Below are 20,884 nucleotides of genomic sequence, written 5' to 3' on the forward strand. Positions count from 1 at the left end.
CATGTCCTGGGCTGCATCAAAAGAATCATGACCAGCAGGTCAAAGGATCCTGCCCTCTACTCTGCCCTCTTGAGACCTCACTTGGAGTATTGTGTGTGGTTCTGGTGTCCTCAACATAAAAAGGACATGGAACTGTTGGAACAATTGAGGAGGGCCACAAGGATGATCAGGGGACTGGAGCACCTCCTGTAAGAAGACAGGCTGAGAAAGTTGGGGCTGTTCAGCCTGGAAAAGAGAAGGCTGTGTGGAGACCTCATAACAGCCTTCCAGTATCTGAAGGGGCCCTATAAGGATGCTGAGGAGGGACTCTTCACTAGGGACTGTAGTGACAGGACAAGGGGTAACAGATTAAAACTTAAACAGGGGAAGTTTAGACTGAATATAAGGAATAAATCATTCACTGTGAGGGTGGTGAGACACTGGAATGGGTTGCCCGAAGAAGTTGTGAATGCTCCATCCTGGCAGTGTTCAAAGGTTGGGCAGGGCCCTGGGCAACATGGTATAGTGTGAGGTGTCCCTGCCCATGGCATGGTGGCTGGAACTTGATGATCTTATCTAGGTGATCATAACCCTAAGCATTCTATGATTCTGAGAGGAAATCTCCTGGTTTATGTTGGTGTGCATAAAGGATTTTTGGTCCAGTAGGACCAAACCAAACTGTGTTTCTGAGAAAATCTGCCAAGTAATGAAGGCACCCACCTCATTCATGACTTTTTATAAAGAACAAAGTTACCAGGAAGATGTCTGGTGCCCAGATCTGTTCCCAGTGAAGATAATGAGATCACTCCTCCAAACTTCAGCAGTAGCAGTGGTGGGGGTTGTAATATATAACAATTAAAAGATAAAATACTACAGACTAAAAGTTAGGCTCAGTTTTACCATAAACAGCCATACAAGCCAGTAATCAGTGTAGCTGTGCCTTGGCATCTCCATCTTCACAGGAAAACAGATAAATTTACTAAATTCATACGTTTGTATCAAAGAAAATGCATCATCATCAATAAAATATGAACTTTTCCAGTAAAATGTCATTAAAGTAGCCAGTATATTTAATCTTCATTTCATTTGCGTCAATCCATGTGCTAATTCACTTGTTTCTAATTAATCAAGTATTTATTTTAATCTGCTTACAAATTGTCCAGAAAAAGAAGTACAGCATTATTTTTATGTTTATTTGTTTCCTTTATTGAAAATGGAATTTGATTATTTCATTCTATGTAGTGAATGTGGCAGTTTTCCATCAGTTTTGCAACAAGCGAAATATTTGAATTTTTCTAGCCTCTTGTTCAAAATACACTCTGAAAATGCGAAAATTCATATTATATTACGCACAATCAATAAATATGCAATCATCTTAGAAAATAACACATAGAAAACATTACACACGGATGATTGAATACATGTTAAAACTATACTAACAGTTCTCCTTAAATCCCGACATTTTTAAATGCCAAAATGCTTTACCATACACAGATACAATAAAATCACTTTGGTGTGTAGGCAGATCATGCTTAAATTGTATTTCCACAGCACAAACGAATGTTACAGATATATTAGTTGACGACAATATTGATTTTAGCTCTGGCATTGTTCTTCAGAAGCCTAAACACTCTTCACTGTAAAAGAGTATGACAAATCAAGTTGTCAAACTACATAGCTAAGAAGCAATCATCAGTGTGGCAGAAGTTTCTGGCATAACTCAGTGTTATGACCAAATGTTGCTTAATACAACCTTACATATTGTAAAGAGAAAGTCCAGAACTTTCCTTATCCTGGTAAGCTGGTACAACACTATCACCTCCTGTCTTCCCAAAAGCATGTTTTAGTACCTGCTCAAGTACAGCAAACATGGTGCCAAAACCTGACCATCAGCCAAGTCCTTTTCATTTGATCTTATTTTCAGGAGGTTCTTGTTTCTTGATACTAAACTTGCTTTAGTTCCAACTACTAGGATTTCTGAAATACTCCAGAAACTTCTTTCTGGTTGAGTCTAGTTCAAACTGCAGTTGTAATCTGCGTCAGTCCTAGGTCATTGGACTCTTCTCTCTCTTGAGGACAGTAAGATGACATTTCCACGACTAGTCATACAGGTTTGTTTGTCCCATCTGCTTCCCTCATATAAGCTGGGTCTTGCACAGTGTTTCTGACCCTGCTGGTGGTCTGCCTGTCCATTCTCATCTTAAAGGGGAAGCAGAAGTCCTTAAAACATCTCTTGAAGTTTTCATCCAGAAAAGCATAAAGGATTGGATTGAGGCTGCTGTTGGTGTAACCCAAAGCAATACAGAAGTAATAGCTGGATACAGCAGCAGTACTGTGGGACACATCCCCTAAGGCTTCAACCAGCACAAAAATGTGAATAGGAGTCCAACAGATAATAAAAACTGCCACAACCACAAGAACCAACCTGGTAATGCGGCGCAGGTTTCGATCTTTTTCTCGAGACCCTGAGAGAAGCCGTACGCTTTTAAGGCGCAGGATCATAAGAGTATAGCAAACAATTATAATGAGAACTGGAATAACAAATGCAAAGACAAAGACACAGATTTTCATGAAGATGTCCCACCACATGTAATCTCTGTCTGGAAACTGTAAGGAGCATTCAGTGCTAGCAGTATCTGGAAATGAAAGAAGCAAAAAGAAAATTGCTTCATTATTATTGTAAATAAACTAATCACCATAGCATAAGCTAGGCAAAGTGATTATCATGTAATGTGATATTAATAAATAGGGTTATTTTTAAGTCATTCCAAGAAAAACTGGTCGTATGCAGCTGTCTCTAGAAATTATTGAGATAGGGGCTTTTTAAAATGTATAACATTGTACAAAATTTGTTTCCCATGAGAAGACCTAAAACTGCAGAAGACAAAACCAAACATTCGTAAAGATGCTTCCATCTGAATCTCATTGACATTTAAAGCCAGAATGAGTACCATGTTCAACAGAGTAGAAATCTTATCATTATTATCAAACTGCATATGTTCTTATCTGTGGGTGGAGACAGATTTCTGGTACCATGAATGGAGGGAGCCGAATGAAATTTTGATCGTAGGAAGATTTTGCCAATATATGATAATTGTGCAATAATCTTTTCCCATGTGCCTTCTTCAGTGAAATGTGATATATGCAAGTACTTGCCTTCAGAAAAACTTATTTCCTGACAAAAGCTTCTTTTCGGTTAAATAAAATATGTGTGTGCATGGAGTCAAATGGAAGCTGCTCTTTTTGCAAATCATGTCATTGAAACTTCAGCCTGCGCAGAGACTGCAGCATCTGAGACCCTGACACCAGCACGCTTCCTTCTGATTGCCCATGCCGGGATTCAGAGTCATAGGCTGTCACTCAGTTTTAAGTCCCAGAAATATTTCATCTGACAGGAAACTGCTAAGAAATGAAGCATTTAAGGTTTCATTTGCTGATCTCATTAAATTCCCTCAGCATATAAACCATACAGAAAACCAAAACCCCAGATAAATGGCAAGGCAATAGAAGGGGTAAATTTACAACTACTATTGGCAGTTAAACTTTATTGAAGGCAAGTCAAGGTAACACAGGGATTTTTCACTCTGAATTATAGCTTATGTTTTATCCTCTTGAGCACTGTATTGTTCTTTAGATTTTTTCATTTTCCCTACTGAGTTTGTCGTTCCTCTACAAATGCTTATTTATTGGCTTTTATTGAATCTAAGGATGGAATGATTCAGTATACTCTTGCACATCACTTATTTTATATCTGTCTCCAGCAGAACTAGTCAGAAAAATTCCATCAAAACATATTTCCCCACTATTGAAATGCTTCACAAACCAAGATGATATTGCAGACAATTTGTTTTGAAAAACAGCTAGGGGGGAAGTTGTTATTATGGCATCATGCAAACATTTCTGCAGTTAGATATCAGAAAGCTGTTACTGGGTGATACACTAAAACATTCAAATAAAAAAGTTGAAATCAAAGCTAAACATTTTGTGGTTTCATTTCAAAAAACATAACAACTAAGGGATGTTTCTCAAAGCTGAAAAGTGAAAAGGCATATATTTCAAGCCTGATAGGAGATGCTAAACTGACAGTACAAGTATGACTTAATGGGGTCTTGACAGTCGGTCAACTTTTCTAAATCCTTCATGATCTAGGTTTTCATAAGTGTAGTTGCTTTCACTTAATTTTATTCTAGAAATGTCGACAATCATCTTGAAATAAGTTTTCACATTGATTATTGCTGTTATTTGTAGTAGGTCATGGCCTACCAGCAGCAATAAACCAGGATGCAGCTATAATATCTAGGCTAGTAAAGCTGCACCCCAATGTGCCTTCTGGATAAAAGTGAGGTGTGATCAGAGATAGCTGCTCTGAACCACATCCAGGTGTGGATGTGGTCCCTCCCAGAAGAAACTGTCTCTTCTGGGAGGGACCACAGAAAAACCCCTCCCAGAAGAAACTGTCTCTTCTGTCACATCTACTGACATAATTTCATATATTTATCAAAATAATTAAGTCATGCTTGCTACCTTTTAATATAATTAGTAGTTGGCAATGGCATTTTTGAATTCCAAATAATCTAATACAAATGTAATGATTGCCTTATATCTCATTACAGTTTACCTTCTGTGGAAAACCTTATTCTATATTTACTAATATTTCTGTTTCACTAGATATATGTAATGCTATGAATTGTACAGAGCCCACTTATATTTTTTCAGTTTCCAAATAGCAAATAATCAACAAAGATCCCTGTCTTAATGCACAATATCATAATAATTTTCAGGAACATTGGAAGATATTAAAATGCAATTTATTGTTGCCTGAAAAAAAGCAGAACTAAGTACAGTGTCACAAACTGAGTACTTGAAATTTCATGCTGACCTTTTCCATTCTGAAAGTCAAATATTCCAAATATATTGAAATCTTTCATAAAAAGTACTTCAGCCTAGGTGGTATGTTACTGGAAATAATTTTTTTAACTGTTTGATGAGCTACCATTTAAGATTATTTTTAATCTTGACATAGGGTATATATTTCCATCAGTTGTATTACTAATTGTGTCACCTTTAGGCATTCATATTCTTCTGTATTCAAATGGAGTCTTCGTACTACTACAGGGAATACTAATAGCACCTCTAGTTCATTTATGTTTTTAAAGTGAACAATTCTTCAGCAAGAAAAGCTCTGTTAACTCCAGAGAGGGAATATTTACACAGATGTAAATTTTATCCTGCAGGGAAAATGCATCCAGAAGCACATCACTAGGAGGAATCCTGTATTGTGGGTACACAATGGACTAACTGAGCATGGGGTAAGAACTTTAAATATGATCACTTTCCATTTGATGTATAGCGGTTGATTAAATCTGAATACAGCAGAGGCCCTGTATCACGTAAAGAGCAACTATTTTGTCCAACATAACATGAAGTTTCAGTCCTAAGCTCCAGCTGTCAGGCATAGGCAGGATCCTTGTTTTTCCCCTTCAGCATTTATCAGCGCAAGTCTTGAACACACTAGACAAGATAATAGGTGCTAGAAGCTCTAGGGAGACCTTAGATCAGACAAGCAGAGCTGAACAGTAGGGACTGACAAGCATTTGCTAATAATTTCCAACTCTCTCTGGCCCAGCTGAGCTGTGGCATTACTAGTGTCTTTTTTCAAGAGGGAAAAAAAAAAGGCTGCCTGACACATGATGTGGCAGAGGCATTCAATCATTTCTGGCCTGAGAGCAGCCCCTTGATCTAAATGCGATGTATACAGTGAATGACAGGAATATTTTGCTAGTCAAGCATGCTCCAACAAAACACTGGGCCAAAACAATGTCCCATGGCCAATATCTAATATGTAGTGAGACAATCATTTTTCCCAAATGAAGATGCCTGGAAGTTAATGTTTCTCAAGTGAGACATTTTTTTATACAGCCTGTCAAAACATCACTGGGGAGAAGAGTTACAGCATTGCAGACCAGGACACTTGATCTCCCAAACAGCTGAAAGAAGAGCTTGCAGAGGACTCTCCTGTCACTTACCCACCAGAAGGCCAACAGCAAGAACAAAATCTATACCTCTTCAGCCAAATCAATAAGCCCTTGTGCAGCTGTTACAGAAATGTTTCGTTTGCACTGGTCCATGCCAAACAGCTTAATGTGCAGAATTTATTGCCTCTGATGGACAAAACAGTGTCCTTACATAAAGTGAAACCTTTCAATAGAAAAGATTGTTAATTCAGAAAATCATTAATAATTTTTCAAATTATTATTTACATCTCAATCAAGACTACCAGCAAATAAATATACATGTCTTGTATTTTACCAAGCCATCCATTAATAGGATGATCCCAACCCAAGTATATCATTAGAGTCCTCAAGACTTCTCAAGACACAGGTGCTCCTGCACTGCACTTGTGCCTGTAGGTATGAAGTATATATGTGTGTGGGAACGTTTCTCCCCTTTCCTTCTCAAGAAGGCTGTCAAAATAAGATTAACCCCATAGCAAGGCAGTTTTGGTAATGAGTCACTAGTTACAGGGATTAAATGCACAGTCCTTTATGGATTATAAATTTCAAGCAAAGCCTACAGGCAGTCTGCATACAGAGCTCATTGGCTTTATGTTCTTGCAATTGCTCCCCTGCCATGGTCTGTATTCCCAGATCCTCTGCTGATCTTTATTGATCCTTATTCTCAGCTTTTCCAAATTTCTCTCCCCATCCCTTTATAAACAAGAATTTGAGACACTTTGCATGTCCTTTTCTCTCCAACTACTGGCTTTTCCTTTCTTCACCATGCCATCAAGTTCTGTGAAATAACTTGTTGATAATAAGCTCACAAGTCTTAATACTAATGATAGTTTTAATATTAATAGTAATAACAAGCAATCTAGTTTCTGCTCTTGGAACTTCATCAGAACTACTCTCACAACACCTACAAAAAACACCTTAAGCTGACATTTAATTTTTTATCCTAAATTGATCTTTGATCTGTCCACTGTGAGCAAATTCTGGATTTCCCCCTGCTGTCTTCTTGTAGGTTTTTATGGTCTAACTCTAGCATAGACTAGACAAAATTCAAAGTGTGTTTTGTTCTTTTAGTTGGCCAAGGCATCTGAGCTTAAATAATTTATATTATACTGTAATGTTTCACAACATATAGCAAAATGTCAGAAATTTAGCCATACTTTTCAAAGAAGGAATTAATCAAGTTTAATCAATATTCAGAGCTACATTTTATGTAATTTGAGAAACAAAAAGACTAGATTTTGAATGCTCACACTCACCTTCCCTGACTTTGGTACCTCCAAGAACTATTGCAGATATACCAACAGATGAGGACAATAGCCAGATGCAGATGTTGATTATCTTTGCCTTGAGAGGTGTGCGGAAGTCCAGAGCCTTCACAGGGTGACACACAGCAATGTATCGATCAACACTCATCATGGTCAGTGTGAATATGCTGGTAAACATGTTATAATAGTCAATTGAAATAACTATTTTACACAGCACATCACCAAAGGGCCAAGAGTTCATCAGGTACTCAGTGCTTTGGAAAGGCATAGTCGTGGTAACTAGTGCGTCTGCCATAGCCAGATTAAAAATATAGATGTTGGTTGCTGTCTTCATCTTTGTGTACCTGAAGAACAAAATGAGTAAGGCTTTATTATTTCAAAATATTATTATGCCCATTCAAATATGTCACAGTTTGTCAGGCCTTGACACAGGGGCTTTTTTCTGTCATTTCTGGCAGAAGTGCATATGCATACAAGACCCTTGGAATAATAATAAACACATTTGACTCAGCCTCTCAGTACCTGTGTTAGCAGTTAGAACTCTTCACCACAGGCAAAAGCAGGTATATGAACACATTTAGTCAGCTGAATGCTGGTTTCATTTCTATCTTCTTAAATCCTTCTACAAGAAAATACCACTGCTACATTTGCAAGTGTTCAAAGTATTTTGAGGGTTTTTCTCTTATAATTAACTGTCAGTGATTGTGAGATTTACGGGTTTGTTTTGTGGAAAGAACAGTTATCCCATTTTCTGGTAAGAATCCATGTTAACTGTTATGTCTGCCAGGCCAGAGTGCCTCTGGTATGATAGAGTCTTATCCTTGAATTCCCTACAACAATGCCAGCACGTACAAGTTTTATTCATTTCCCTTCTTTGGTCCTTCATTTGCAATTTCTCTTCCTTTCTTATCATCAGCTTTTCACAGCCCTCTTTTTTTGTGACTGTTAATGTAAAAGATGAGTATTGTGTAGCTAGGATGTCACAGTGGGGAAAAAATTATTATAGCAATATTTTTTCTGCATCCTTTCATTACGTCAAAATGAAGCACTTGTTTTGTCCAGCTGATAAAAGCCTCAACCTACACAAATGAATAGGATCTGCTTTTTTGAGATGGCAACCTGTTTTGTTGTGTCTCGGTGGCAGTCTGGGGGGACAGCCTGTGCCCCCCTGGGAGGACTGCTCTAGCTCTACTATGGACACAAAGGATGAAGGAGAACCTGTTAACATAAGGGCACACTTAATTCTCCTTTCTGCAATGCTTCACCCCAACTAGTTACTTTTGCTAATTGCTGTTAATTTTATTATCACACTTAATGGCACATTTTCTTTCTGAAAACCATTTCAGCCCCATATTTTGTAGGTTTGTGCCCGCACTAAAATGTGCACATGTAACACACATGGAGACATGTCTAGCTGGATTTCACTATGTCATTAATTTACAGTGGAAATATAAGATTTGATTGGTTCAGCTGATGAACATGTAAAGCAATGTATCTATTTGCCTTTTTAATGTTGATGTGTAAAATAAAAAATAAAAATAAAAATAATTTGAGCAGTGCTGACAAAGTGTGCTCAATATGTAAAGTAGCTCTTAATTAAAATATGGGGAGAAATGTCATTCTATGACCAACACAAAATGCTAAAAGTAGGATCAGTTTTTCTAAACCACTCTAATTACAACTTACAGCTAAAATGAAACCAAATGCTGGTTTGAAGCATAGACAAGAGAAAAGAAACTAAATTTTTCTCATGTAGATATCATGCCCAGGCTCACATCTTCATTCAAGTGAAGCATTAGAAATCTCTGAGCAAAGACAGCCAAAGGGAAGCATCAACAAAAGCTGTACATTGATGGTGTGACCCCCAATGGTCCAGACTCCCTCTGCCCCACTTTGAGCTCCTCCAAGATCAAAGACAGAGAGCACAAGGAGGCATTTGCTGATCAGAGTTGGGCTTCTGCACCCTCCCAGATCAACCTTCTCAACAGAGGAGGCAATCCATCCTGTAGTTCATATCACAGCCCGTAAGACACCTTTCCAAAACAAATATGAGAGCACATATAAGAAGAAACAAATACAAGACTGAACAAAAACTCACTGAACATTCAGATTGCAAATCTGTTCTAAAAGGGGCTTATTTCCATTAAATGTCTGAAAAGGAGTAGTAGGAACGTGATTTTACTTCTATGGACACCACTGATAATATTTGGAATTGTTCATACTGCAAACAAAAAGACTATGAAAAGTAGGAATAGATGCATTAAAATTGCCACAAAAGTGAAAGGAATGGAGAGAATTCTTCCTGCAAGTAACTAAAAGAGCTCAGCACGTTTATTTTATCGAAAAGAACACCAAGAGGTGACTTGATTACAGTGTCTGAAGACCTCCACAGGAAGAAAATAGCAAGTACTGAAGAGCTCTTTCAGACTACAAAGAAAAGCATAACAAGGACAGATATGTTAAAGCCAGAAAGCTCAACTCAGAAACAGTGACAGATTTTTCCTGATAGCTAAGGTGATTATTATTGGGGAAAAATTACACAAGAAAGGAGTAATTTTTCCACCTTTTGATGTCTCCAAATCAATGTCTGCTACTTTGCAAAGGGTGTGCTTCAGCCAAATACAAGTTGCTAGGCTCAATACAGGAATATCTGAATAAAATGCAATGGCCTATGATAAGCAGAGGTGAAGTAACTAGCAGTTCTTCTGAATCATTGCTTCTCTAGACCTTTAAAAACTTGCCCAAGGGTTTGGATAGGGAAAGTTTGCTTTCATGTATCAAGGAATTATTTTGACCTTTTTTTCCTTAAAGAAAATCAGAAAAGTAATGATAAACAACTAAGAGGATTTGAAAAGAACAAATATCTGAAAGTCTTTATATCTGTCATTTCCTATTCCTTGCAACCTTAATATAATTCTTTCATTTGCATGACTCTGTGGCCACATATACCTTATTTTCTCAGTACCACTTTCTCTCGTACCCCCAACCTTCCAGTGGCAGAATAAGAAAGACCCTCTGTAAAACATTACTAGGATTTTTACGTAACTTAGAAATTCAAATCCTTGAACCTGCAACATAAAGCATGTTCTCTGTACATGCACTACTTATGTTGTGCATGTAATGTGAGCAATTCTGAATTTTTTTTGCTATGCAATGCATGCGCATGTAAGAAAATTAATTTTCCTCACTACTATTGATCCAACAGGAAGGATGTCTTGTCATTCACAGTTAGTAAGAAACATGGAGTCATCCCAGCACCAGAATTTAGACAACTTCCAATGTAACCAAATCAAAGGTGTATATGGGAGTGAAAATATAACAGGGAAAAGAAGACCCTACAGTGTGCCATAGCTCCCATAAGGCTCTGTGAATGATTTGGCTCATTTCAGGGGCACATTTGCACGCAACAGTCCCAACCTTGGTGCACCTGGTGTGCATCTAGTGCTTCCCCACAGGTCACCAGCCTGTCAGTCCCAGGACTAGCTGGCTTTGCTCAAATCCACCCCAGTTCACAGATCATGTCTCCTTGCACTTCACACTCTGAGCTAGAGTAGGCGCCTGGCCCCTTCTCTGCCAGACTTTGAACAAGAAGAAGGGAGACCAATAGGTACTGCTCCAATAAATACTCTGTTACCTTTAGGTAGTTATTTCTCCCAAGCTCTCTGGAGGGATCGTATGTACCTAACTCAGGGATGAAGGGTGCACTTGTTAACCTCAGCAATGCTAAGTCCAAGCACATTTTAATGATGCAACCTTAAAGCTCTCTCAGACAGTAACATAAATATCTTGATTACTTCCACCTGAAAGCATTGGCTTCCATGTAAATGAGATACTGGATTCAGAAGTTGTTAGGCAATATAGATTAAATCATACATTCATTTAGAAGTTCATAAAATTTAGAAATACCTTTGAGAATCTGACTCAATCATCCAAACTCCTTCCAATGTTTTTAATTAAACACCTAAAAGTTATTAAATGCCTACATGGGTCTGAAGAGATGTGCTTAGTCAAAAGTCCAGTTAAAGTAAGGCAGTGACTGCTCTTGCTGTTAGACACTTTGAAGTAGACCCTGACTTGAACATGAGATGAGGGATTTAACTGCTTTTCTACAACTCTCTCTATTGCACCAAAATAAAGGAGGCAATATTTTATCTGGTTTGAATTTCATTTAAGTAAAACAATACTGCTGCTTGCTTTAATTAGTCTAGTCGAACAGATAGGGGAAACCAGAACATAACTACAGCTTATATGGCACAGTGGTAATTAATGACAAACATTTTTTAGTGTCTTTGAGATATTACTTTCAAGACAACTAAAATAGTTATATATCGTTGTATAAACTCCTCATGGGAAATCCCATATCTAGAAAATGATTTTTTAAATACTAGAATTTCATAATAAGGTGACAACTTTTCAGTACCACATAAGAATGAAAGTTACCTCTTAAATCAGGTGCTATAATCTAATTTCAAGACGCAGAAAAGCCTCCGGTGACTTAAGCTGTTGGTGGATCTCAAGACTGCTTGTCAAATTATAAGCAGGCCTCAAGCCTCTGTAGACTTTAAATAACTGGAAAATGCATGGAAACTCTGCAGAAAAACAGGTAAGATGAAAAATAAAGCTTTTGTTTGGGTTTATTTTTTGATGGCTATATAATGAGAATTTTTAAGGAGCTAGTTTTAAATGATGAATACTTATCTGCCAAAAGTAAAACTTTCAAAATTATCACAATTTAGGCTAAGTCCACTTTCCAAGAATGGAAAGTCCTTTGAGACTGGCTTCAACTGTCCCTTAGAAATTTTTCCCTTTTTCTGAATTGCCTCATCATGACTGTACTTTTCCTTCTGGTGTAGAATTTAATTTGCACAATTTTTTAAGATGGTACATAAGAAGAAATCACATCTCCAGCCTAAGCTCATAAATGAAAGTGTGGTAAGAGAAGAAGGAAGCATGCTATTGAGGAGTTCATATGCTTTTAGAAGAAAAAAACATAAAACAAAAAGACAAAAAACAAAATGCATTATGAAATCTACTAGTAGAGCCCCTTTAAAGTTATTATCTCAGGTACAGGAGAGGAGTATCATTCTAAAGTACACCATAGCTAATAAAGTTAATAAAAGCTGAGGAGGTTTTGGGCAACTTTTTTTTTTGTAACTGTAAAAGGCTAAAATTTTCCCTCTAGTATGAAATGAGAGATGGAGAAGGGAGCAAGGCTAACAAATATGCTACAACATTCTGCAGTAGCAGAGTGAAAGTACAAAAGCAAGAAGTACAATGAGGTATAACAAACACATATTTTTGGCAGATACCTGAGTCAGTGAATGAAAATGAATGGCAAATTGCAAAAACACCTATCAGCAGGATGCAGGCTCTGTTCCACTAGGTTCCTCTAAATGAAGTGTATAGAGATCAAGCAGCTGAAAATTTTAGTCCACGAAGCTCTAAATCTCAAGGCTATATTCAGGGCACACTCAGTATCATACTGCATCAGAATTGGGGGGGGGGTGGGGGGGGGGTGTGGGGGGTGATGGGATAAAAATAGAAGAACAACCCAATAAGACCTATTCCAAACATACTATATCAAAAAGATGATTCAGCTATCTTTTGGATCTTCATAATTCAAAAGAAAAGGTTTATGCTAATATGAAACTAAGATTGAGGTCATTTAAAGAATGTAGAAGTATGCTGCAGTTTGTATGTCTATACTGAGCTATATGTTATTGCTACGTTTTGAAAGACAGACATAATTTAGCAGTAGACAGGACCTTGGAAAGCTTTAGATGAAGGCTTACATTGTTATTGTGCACTTTCAAAGGTTGCCTGTCAGTAACATGAAAATTTCTAGGAGCCTGCAAAAAGTTGTATGTTTCCTACAAAATAGTTTCCTGAAGTGGAATTCTCTTTGCTAGTAAGCACTTCTAGATGCCTATTTCTAAGCAGCTTAAAGAAGAAAAGCATGATCTTGTCTTTTATTCTCCCCAGGAACATAATCTCCTTGAATGTCAGAAGGTATCATTAAAATCCTTACAATTTACCGCTACTATTACTCCTCTGAACTAGCCATAAACAGAGTTTGAACAGGATATTGCAGATTTAGGTTATATCTGGAAGCTTTCCTTTTTGAGCTAATAGCTTCTGAATTAGAGTTCAAGCCTACATATACTCTGGTCAAAATTAATAAAAATTCACAAACAAAAAAAAACGCAACAAACTTTTTTTCCTCCTTTTATGATAAGGGGAATATTTTTATATGGTCTTAAGTGCTTCTTTCCGAAGAATATGCTTAATGTTATAAACAGAAGTACTGCAACATTTTTGCTTCTATGATTTTGGTAGGAGAGCTCAGAGGAATGGCAAGGTGCTGTGATTTATTGTGGCTTAAACTGAAACAGTGAGAATGCAGAATCTTACAAAATCAGATCTTTATCCAAAACCAGTATGTCCAATATTATTAGAGAGCCTAGACAATTAGCTTAGATCCTGTACCTAATTTTTTGACCTCTATTGGTAGGTAACATGAAGCTAAACCTTGTCAAGCAGCTGATTCTGTCTCTTGAGAAACTTTATGTTGCTGCAAATGTTTTCCAGTGACTGGTCAGCCATGTTGCGGGGAGTTCCCAGGGTATGACACAGCCTATCCTAATCCTTCTTACTTGTGACACATACATTGCCCTGGCGAGCACTGAGTCTCTGTCTTTGCTAACATCCAGTTTTCCCATTGTTCTTATTTCTTGGAAGGTTTGGGTTTGTTTGGGTTTTTATTTTCATGAAGGACATGACGTGGTAGATGCTCCATTCCTGGATTCATTGAAGGCCAGGCTGGATGTGATTCTGAACAACCTGATCTAGTTGAAGATGTCCCTGCTTATTGCAGGGGGTTTCGACTAGATGTCTTTTGAAGGTCTCCTCCAACCCAAGCTGTTCTATGATTCTATGATTTTATAAGTAACTTTATCAGAGCAAAGAGCCTCATATGTGTTTGTGGGAGAGGGAAATGAGTAGGACAGACATTGCCTGGCAAAGAGAACAAATCCTGCTGTTGCCTTTGGTGATAGAGGCTCTAGAGGATTTTTTCAGGGTCTTACTTCCTTTCTTATTCTTTTGAGAGGCTCTGATCTCTGTAGCTAGCTGTATGCAGAAGCTGGTTGGAAGCAGCCAAATGTTATTGAACATTTGTTCTCCCTAGATTTTTTCTGCAGGAAGGAAATAAGGACAGAATTCAGAAATTTCTCACACAGAGGTCTTGGGGTGGGGGTGCCACTCTTGTTCTCCAAACAAGGTGCTTGGTCTCCATTTTGGCACTGCATAACTGCCACTGCTAGGAGTGTTTTATAGGACAACTACTCACTCGGATATTAGAGACTCACTCACTCGGGTATGTAGAGACCTGAATCTCTGGTCAGCACTCCTGCAATAAACCTGAATGGGAGACAAGGGACCTCACTCTATCACAGGTATAGGATTATGTGGTAGGCAACAAATGAATATATCAGAAGTGAGGCAGCTCAGGGAAAAGTCATCAGTTCCTCTTAGGAGGGAGCTGGAGGGCTTTCTCTGGACTTTATGTATTCATTTATTTTCCTCACCTGCCTCAGAGAAGCCCAGAGCGCAGACCAGCTGAGCACACACATTCCCAAGGGAGATAATTCAAGTGAAATGCAGGAAACTTTAAGACACAGTCAACTGAGCAGCACAGCTGGTAGCTTCCATATTGAAAATATTCTACTGTGCACTTTAACCATAAACAAAGCACAGTCTTCCCTGAGGAGAAGAGCACAGAGTCCACACTTTGCAAGAATTATCATATGATTTTTATGGATGGAAGAACCAAAACAGATGTGAAGTAAATTTCCCAGAAGCAGTGTTTATCAAAGTTCTCCTGGATGCTTTGCCTTTAGAAAGCAAAATATAACTGAAATCAAAACTCTCCTTGGGAACCCATCTGTTTCGGAGAATTCAACTTAAGGGACAAACTAATCGCAGTTTGAACAGACAGTGAGAGCAAATACCCAGGAAAATTATCCTCCCTTGCTCTTAGTGCATCCCAGGCAATCCAAATCATCAAGTTAAGTATTTCTTGCCCCAACACCCTTTCAGCAAGTTCAAAATCCTCTCTCATGAAAGATGAAATTAAGGCTCCCCACTCCTCCCAGGAGCATGAGCTTCCCCACCACTCTTCTGACAGAGGACAAGTAATTTCAAGCCTTCTGCCTTGCCAGCAGCCAAACTGGAAAGTTCTTGTAAGTTTTCACTTTCAGCCAGTTCAAATGGGTTCCTGTAATTTGTCTTTCTTCCAGGCAGGGATTCTAGTTATGTCTTTCTCTGAAATAAATGGCTACCTGGATGCTAGCCCAGCAGAAGTGTCTGTATGGATACCAAATTACTTCTCAGAAGCCACTTTACTCACTATAAGTTATAGCCTCTCTCTAATATTGCCTCTAGTAAATACTTCTTCCAAGCCTTTCCTCTGCTCCCTCTGCTTTTTCAGTATCAGCTCTTATTATCACAGCAATATATTTGGGAACTCATGTTGGCTTTCTTGTCAGCTTATAAACCCCAAGTCTCCCTTACTTATTGTCTAACAGAATATTAAAAATGTTAGAAACATTCCCATTGTGTTCAAATGTGCTGTGCTTGTCAAACTACCAATACTGTTTCATAAACCTGCCCTTGTTCATGTTTCCTGTTACACTGCTCATTGTGCAATCTGTAAAAGCTGTTGGTAATGATCAGTCTTTAAACTTGTGATGAAAATCATTTCAAGTTGGGCCAAACCCTGGGGAATCTGTCAAAATTACCTCCATTTAGTAAGGTAAGGCCAGATGCTCTTTGAGGTTCTGTGATGAATTGCTATTAATCCATTTGATACTTCTGTACTGATAATAAAAAGGTGTCAATTGTTTTATATGGTAAAAAATGGGAAAAAGACATAAACTTCACAAAGTGTAGTACAGCTTGGCCTTTACTTTTAGAAGCCCAACCTTTGATTTCATAAAAGAATAAAATCATAACGACTGCAAGTAACAAGTGACAGGTAACCCAGTTAGGTCGACTCTTCTGGATCTTCATTTTTCATTTCAGAACAATATTCTTTCCAAGTACAATTTAATAAAATTAGAACAAGAATTTAAAGCAAGTTAACAACTAATCTTTTGATGTAATCAAAATCTGTTATTGACTTAAATCAAATTATTGAATCAATTTCTTTTTTGTATATAAGTTTTTATATATTCATTCTTGCTTGGAATAAATTACAGAGAACATTTAAAAACAATCTGGAAAGGAGACAATTTTATACAACATTTCTTAATAGACTCTTCGTGCTACATAAGATGCTATTCGGTTCAATGCATATAAGAACAAAAATGTATTATTAGTTATATTTTTTCTTCAACATTAAACTAAGCAGAGGAATAGAAGCTTTCTCTTTTCCCTTAGGAATCAATCTACATATCTGTGACATAGCCTCTTGTTAAAAACATTTTTGAATGTAGAAAATTATTCAGTTCTCTGGAAATTTGAAAAATAACTTTAAAAGGAATAAGGATTGGCTATTTACAATCATGATGACAGCAGCTGCTCTCAGTAAATGTCTTCAGGAACAATAAGGGTATCATGCTTCTACAGAATAAATGAATCTGGAGTCAGTAAGAGACAGCATCTCCCAGAGTTTTTAGCAGAGTATGTTTATGGGTTTGATAAGGGCAAATCCATAGTTAAAGCTGTAACTGTAGTCAGCAGAGTCTTCTTCCCCTCCAGCTGTTACAAGTATGTTTTTCTTTAAAACCAGCACTAAATTTTAGAGAAATAAAGTCAAAAGGGAGGAGGAAGAGAGGAAAAATACTTTTTGCTTCTGAGGACAAGTAATTTTATTTAGCAACTTCAGCCAGCTATTTCACCTACAAAAATACCTTCTAAGGCCTCAGAAGTAAGGTAATCTCAAAAGAGAAGGTTTGGGTTTGAGATAAGTTCTGATCATGCCAAGACACACATAGCTGTATAACGTTACTCAGGTGAGTCAGATAACTTCACCTGGTTTTTACAAACCCATTTCATGCCTCCTCTTCTTCTCTATAGGAGGACCGTGTTTCCCACATAGCGTCTGCGTTTCCCACCAGTGCAAGAGGCAATGTGACGCCTTCTTTCTCTCTTACTCCCTCCCCAGGAAAAACAGCAGCCACAGGAGAGCATTCCATCCCATGTGCCATGGCTCAGTGTGAGACAGACACTGTCAGCCCACCTGGCTGACTGCTGGCCTGACAGCAGAGCCATTGGAACTGGTGCACGTGCCTCACAGCTGATGTGAACACAGGGAGGGTTCCTGCAGACACCCACACCACAAGAGCTGACTGCAAAGAGTGCAGGTTGCACTGTGCACTCCACACAGAGGTCTTTCCGCACATTAAAACCAACCAGTCTCAAGGTGCCTGAGGAGTCTCAGGTGCTTACAATACCCCTGGTCTTGCTTTGTTAGGATTTTTAATGATTGGGCTTTGGCTTTCAAATCTAACAGCGTGTTTAGAGAAATCAAGCACCAGTATCTTCATTTTGCACATGATGAATCCAAGCCACAGGGTCATGAAGAGACCTTGCCATGACAGAAAAAAGTGTTGAAGCCTGGTATTAAAACCAAGAGAAGAATCCAAGTCTCCTGAGACATGGTTTATCAGGCCACGTTGCCATGTTGTTTGGTCATGTAATAAAGAGGAAACTGAAGAAAGAGGCTAATGTAGGAACTAGAGGAGAATGAGCCATAGCTAGCTAGACCCTCATAAAAATAATCTTAGAAAGGTAACAGGAAAGATTTTTTTCTTTCCTGTAAATAAATATGCACCAGTATAACCCAAACACGTTAACTTTTTAGGGCTCTGGCTAAGTCTGAATTTATTTCCACTGCTAGAGCAGTTAATCAATTATCATTGTCAGTGACTGATGGCTTAGAAAATCTCTGCCTTTGCAGCTGTGTGTGTCAAGTACGGAGACTCTCTTCTTGAAAGAGAAATACAAAAAGAAACAAAATCTCCACTCTGAATGAAGGGCTAAAGGGCATGCAGGGGTGTAAAAATTACAGCATCACAAAGCTGGAGCAAACCAGTTTCTCCAAATGATGACATGGGCATCTCTATTTATTGCACTGACTGTTAAAGGGGGTTTTATTTCCATTATTCAAGAGTATTCACCTGGTTATAACTTATCTTTCATAAAGTACCTCATGAACAACTCCACTGCTTCTAGTTAACTTCCACCTACATCAAGTCTGACACGTCACCGTCCTGCAATTGCTTGACCATTACCATGCATGCTTTACTAACAAGATACCTTCCAATGCCTCAATTTCTCTTTCATTGTACAAGCTGATTTTACTTGAATCACAAATACTCTACAATTTTTTTTACAGAACCTTTTTGCAGGATTCAAATAGACTGTGAAAAAGGAGTCCAAAAAGTTGCATTATTTCAGTCCCCTTTGCTGCTCATCATCACCATGCTGATGAACACTGTCCAAACAGCTTTATAAATTGCAAATGAAAAGGACAAAAGGAGAAAGAAATCATAGTGCAAGATAAAATGTACACCAGTACACAAGTGTAAGTGCAAGAGTAAGTGCTGGTGCATTTCACTAAGTGGTTTAATATAAAAACCTAACACAGACATACAGATTTTTCTAGTTTCCTGAAAAACAACAGCAAAGGTATTTCAGTATCTGCTTTCTTCAATCTGACAGTGACAACTGGAGTTAAACACCACTTGGCAGAGAAAAAATGTCCCTTGCTTTACATTATACATTTCCACCTGTCTTTATCGTTTCCTTTTTTCACCATCTTCTTAAGCAAGGTGACAAGGCAGCAGTGTATCGACACAACTAGACATATAAGCCATCCTTCAGGGTCTCCTCACGGGGGGGGGAAATACTGCCTTGCAGAAGTTTCTTTCCTCCACTGGAGCTTTTCGTCGGACAAAGCAGCCTCTCACCCCTAGAGGGCACACGCTGAACGCAGCGCCGAGGCACAAACCTTTTTTCCGCAGGCTGCAGGATTGATCGCTTTTAACCAGCTTCCTCCTCCTGTCTTTAACTGCATGTCCAGCCAAACCCACCATAACTGAAACGGTTTGGTTTCCGCTTGTTTTTTCCCAGTTACTCATGCATGCACACCCAGAGCGCTTCCATAAAGTACTCCCTCCCTCACCCTGCCAAATTTAGGGGCAGCCATTTGCACTTCTTCCAACAGGTACTCCAAAGCCCCTTACCTTATGATGACAAACATGACCAGAGAGTTTCCCACCAAGCCGACAACGAAGACCACCGAGTAGACAGCAGTGATGATGATGGGGATGGCAGGAGAGATGCTGGTGTGGTTGTGCTGGGCATCCCCGAAGACCCCAGTAGCATTGCTGTCATAGTCTGCCCAGCCCAGGAGCCAGCTGCTGCTGGTGCTGGGGGGACGACAGGACCCCGGGGAGCAGGTGGAGTCCAGCTCTTCCCGGAAAATCTGCACCGGAGCACCCATAGGGGCAGGAGAGAGACCGGTAGGAGAGTGCTGACAGCAGGTGGTGAGTACCCTGGAGGGAGGGAAGAGGGAACGAAACTGAAGTGCTGTCACGGACACCAGACATTAAGACCTCTCAAACTTGTATGTATTAAGGGAAGCTCTGCTGGGATGGGAACTGTAATTTGCCAAACAGAGATTTGAGCAAACCACGTTCATATTAAATAGTTACAAGTTTTACATCTCACTGTGTAATGGGCAAGTGCTGCTCCCCCAGGGGCACAAGGAAAGTTTTCCTCCACTTCCAGAGATTACACAGAGAAACAGATCAGATGGGAAACAGCTCAGATCCACTCCCACACTTTAACCCTGTCTTTCCCGTCCTCCATATTTTAAGTCAAACTGTATCCTAATGGCAGGGGCTCCTTACTGCCTAAGCTCTGCTACAAAGGGAAGGAGAGAGAAACCCACCACCTCTCTTCACATCTGCTTTGACAGCCTGCCCTGAGTTATTTTTTCCCAATCCCATACCTGCTTTCAAAGAAGAGACCCAATAATGACACAAAATACCTCTTTCAGTCCAGGAAAAGGAGCGGAGTCCTCAAACAGATGTTATTCACAGGAAAAGAAAAAATAAAGCAGCTCCACTTGGCTCCTGGAAGTATCACTGACCTTCTAGGACTTTGTAACCTGAGGCACCTGCACCTTTGGAGAGGCGTGCTGGCAGCAGAGCAGATTCCCGGGCATCAGCTGCAACGTGGTAGTAGCAGTTGCTGCTGTTCCAGCTCCCACCACTTCTCCTTTTCCCTCTCAGGCTCGCTCTACCTCCCTCTCTCTCTGCCAGGGCTCCAGCAGCACTCTGCACTGATGCACACGTTCTCCTCTGCCTCTGTCCCTGCAGCTCAGAAGCTCACATGACTTCTGTCTAAACACTGAGAGGCAGAGAAATTAAAATAAAGACAAGAAATAAGTTCTGAAATGAATTAATGCCTATTTTTAATATACTTTTCCAAGTTGCATTTCCCAGATTACCCTGCACTCCCAGGCCTGAAGCAATGATACTCTCACTCTTACTGAATCCCACAGGCTTTTACACACTACTGGATGATGAATAAAACAGGAATTTTCAGTTTAGATGC

General features: G+C 39.0%; 1 protein-coding gene across 1 annotated transcript; it reads right to left on the reverse strand.

Moving 5' to 3' along the window:
* Positions 1 to 1,026: 1,026 nt before the first annotated feature.
* On the reverse strand, positions 1,027 to 20,650 carry OPRK1 (opioid receptor kappa 1). The gene is made up of 4 exons (XM_061342836.1): positions 20,316 to 20,650; positions 19,507 to 19,818; positions 7,250 to 7,602; positions 1,027 to 2,615 (listed from the first exon to the last, which is right to left on the reverse strand). The coding sequence occupies exons 2-4, from the start codon at positions 19,764 to 19,766 to the stop codon at positions 2,083 to 2,085; spliced, it is 1,146 nt and encodes a 381-aa protein (XP_061198820.1). The 5' UTR covers positions 19,767 to 19,818; positions 20,316 to 20,650; the 3' UTR covers positions 1,027 to 2,082.
* Between the last annotated feature and the right edge of the window lie 234 nt (positions 20,651 to 20,884).

This window comes from Neopsephotus bourkii, unplaced genomic scaffold (genome assembly GCF_033783945.1).
Source record: "Neopsephotus bourkii isolate Nb327-2 ecotype Australia unplaced genomic scaffold, CSIRO-AGI_Nbou_v1 NB_1820, whole genome shotgun sequence".
Taxonomy (NCBI): Eukaryota; Metazoa; Chordata; class Aves; order Psittaciformes; family Psittacidae; genus Neopsephotus; species Neopsephotus bourkii.

Coding starts and splice junctions, on each gene's coding strand:
- OPRK1 (XM_061342836.1), bottom strand. CDS start 19,766: ATGGGTGCTCCGGTGCAGATTTTCCGGGAAGAGCTGGACTCCACCTGC. Junction 7,603..19,506: donor GTCATGTTTGTCATCATAAG/GTAAGGGGCTTT, acceptor TTTGTTCTTCAG/GTACACAAAGATGAAGACAG. Junction 2,616..7,249: donor AGGTACCAAAGTCAGGGAAG/GTGAGTGTGAGC, acceptor TTTCATTTCCAG/ATACTGCTAGCACTGAATGC.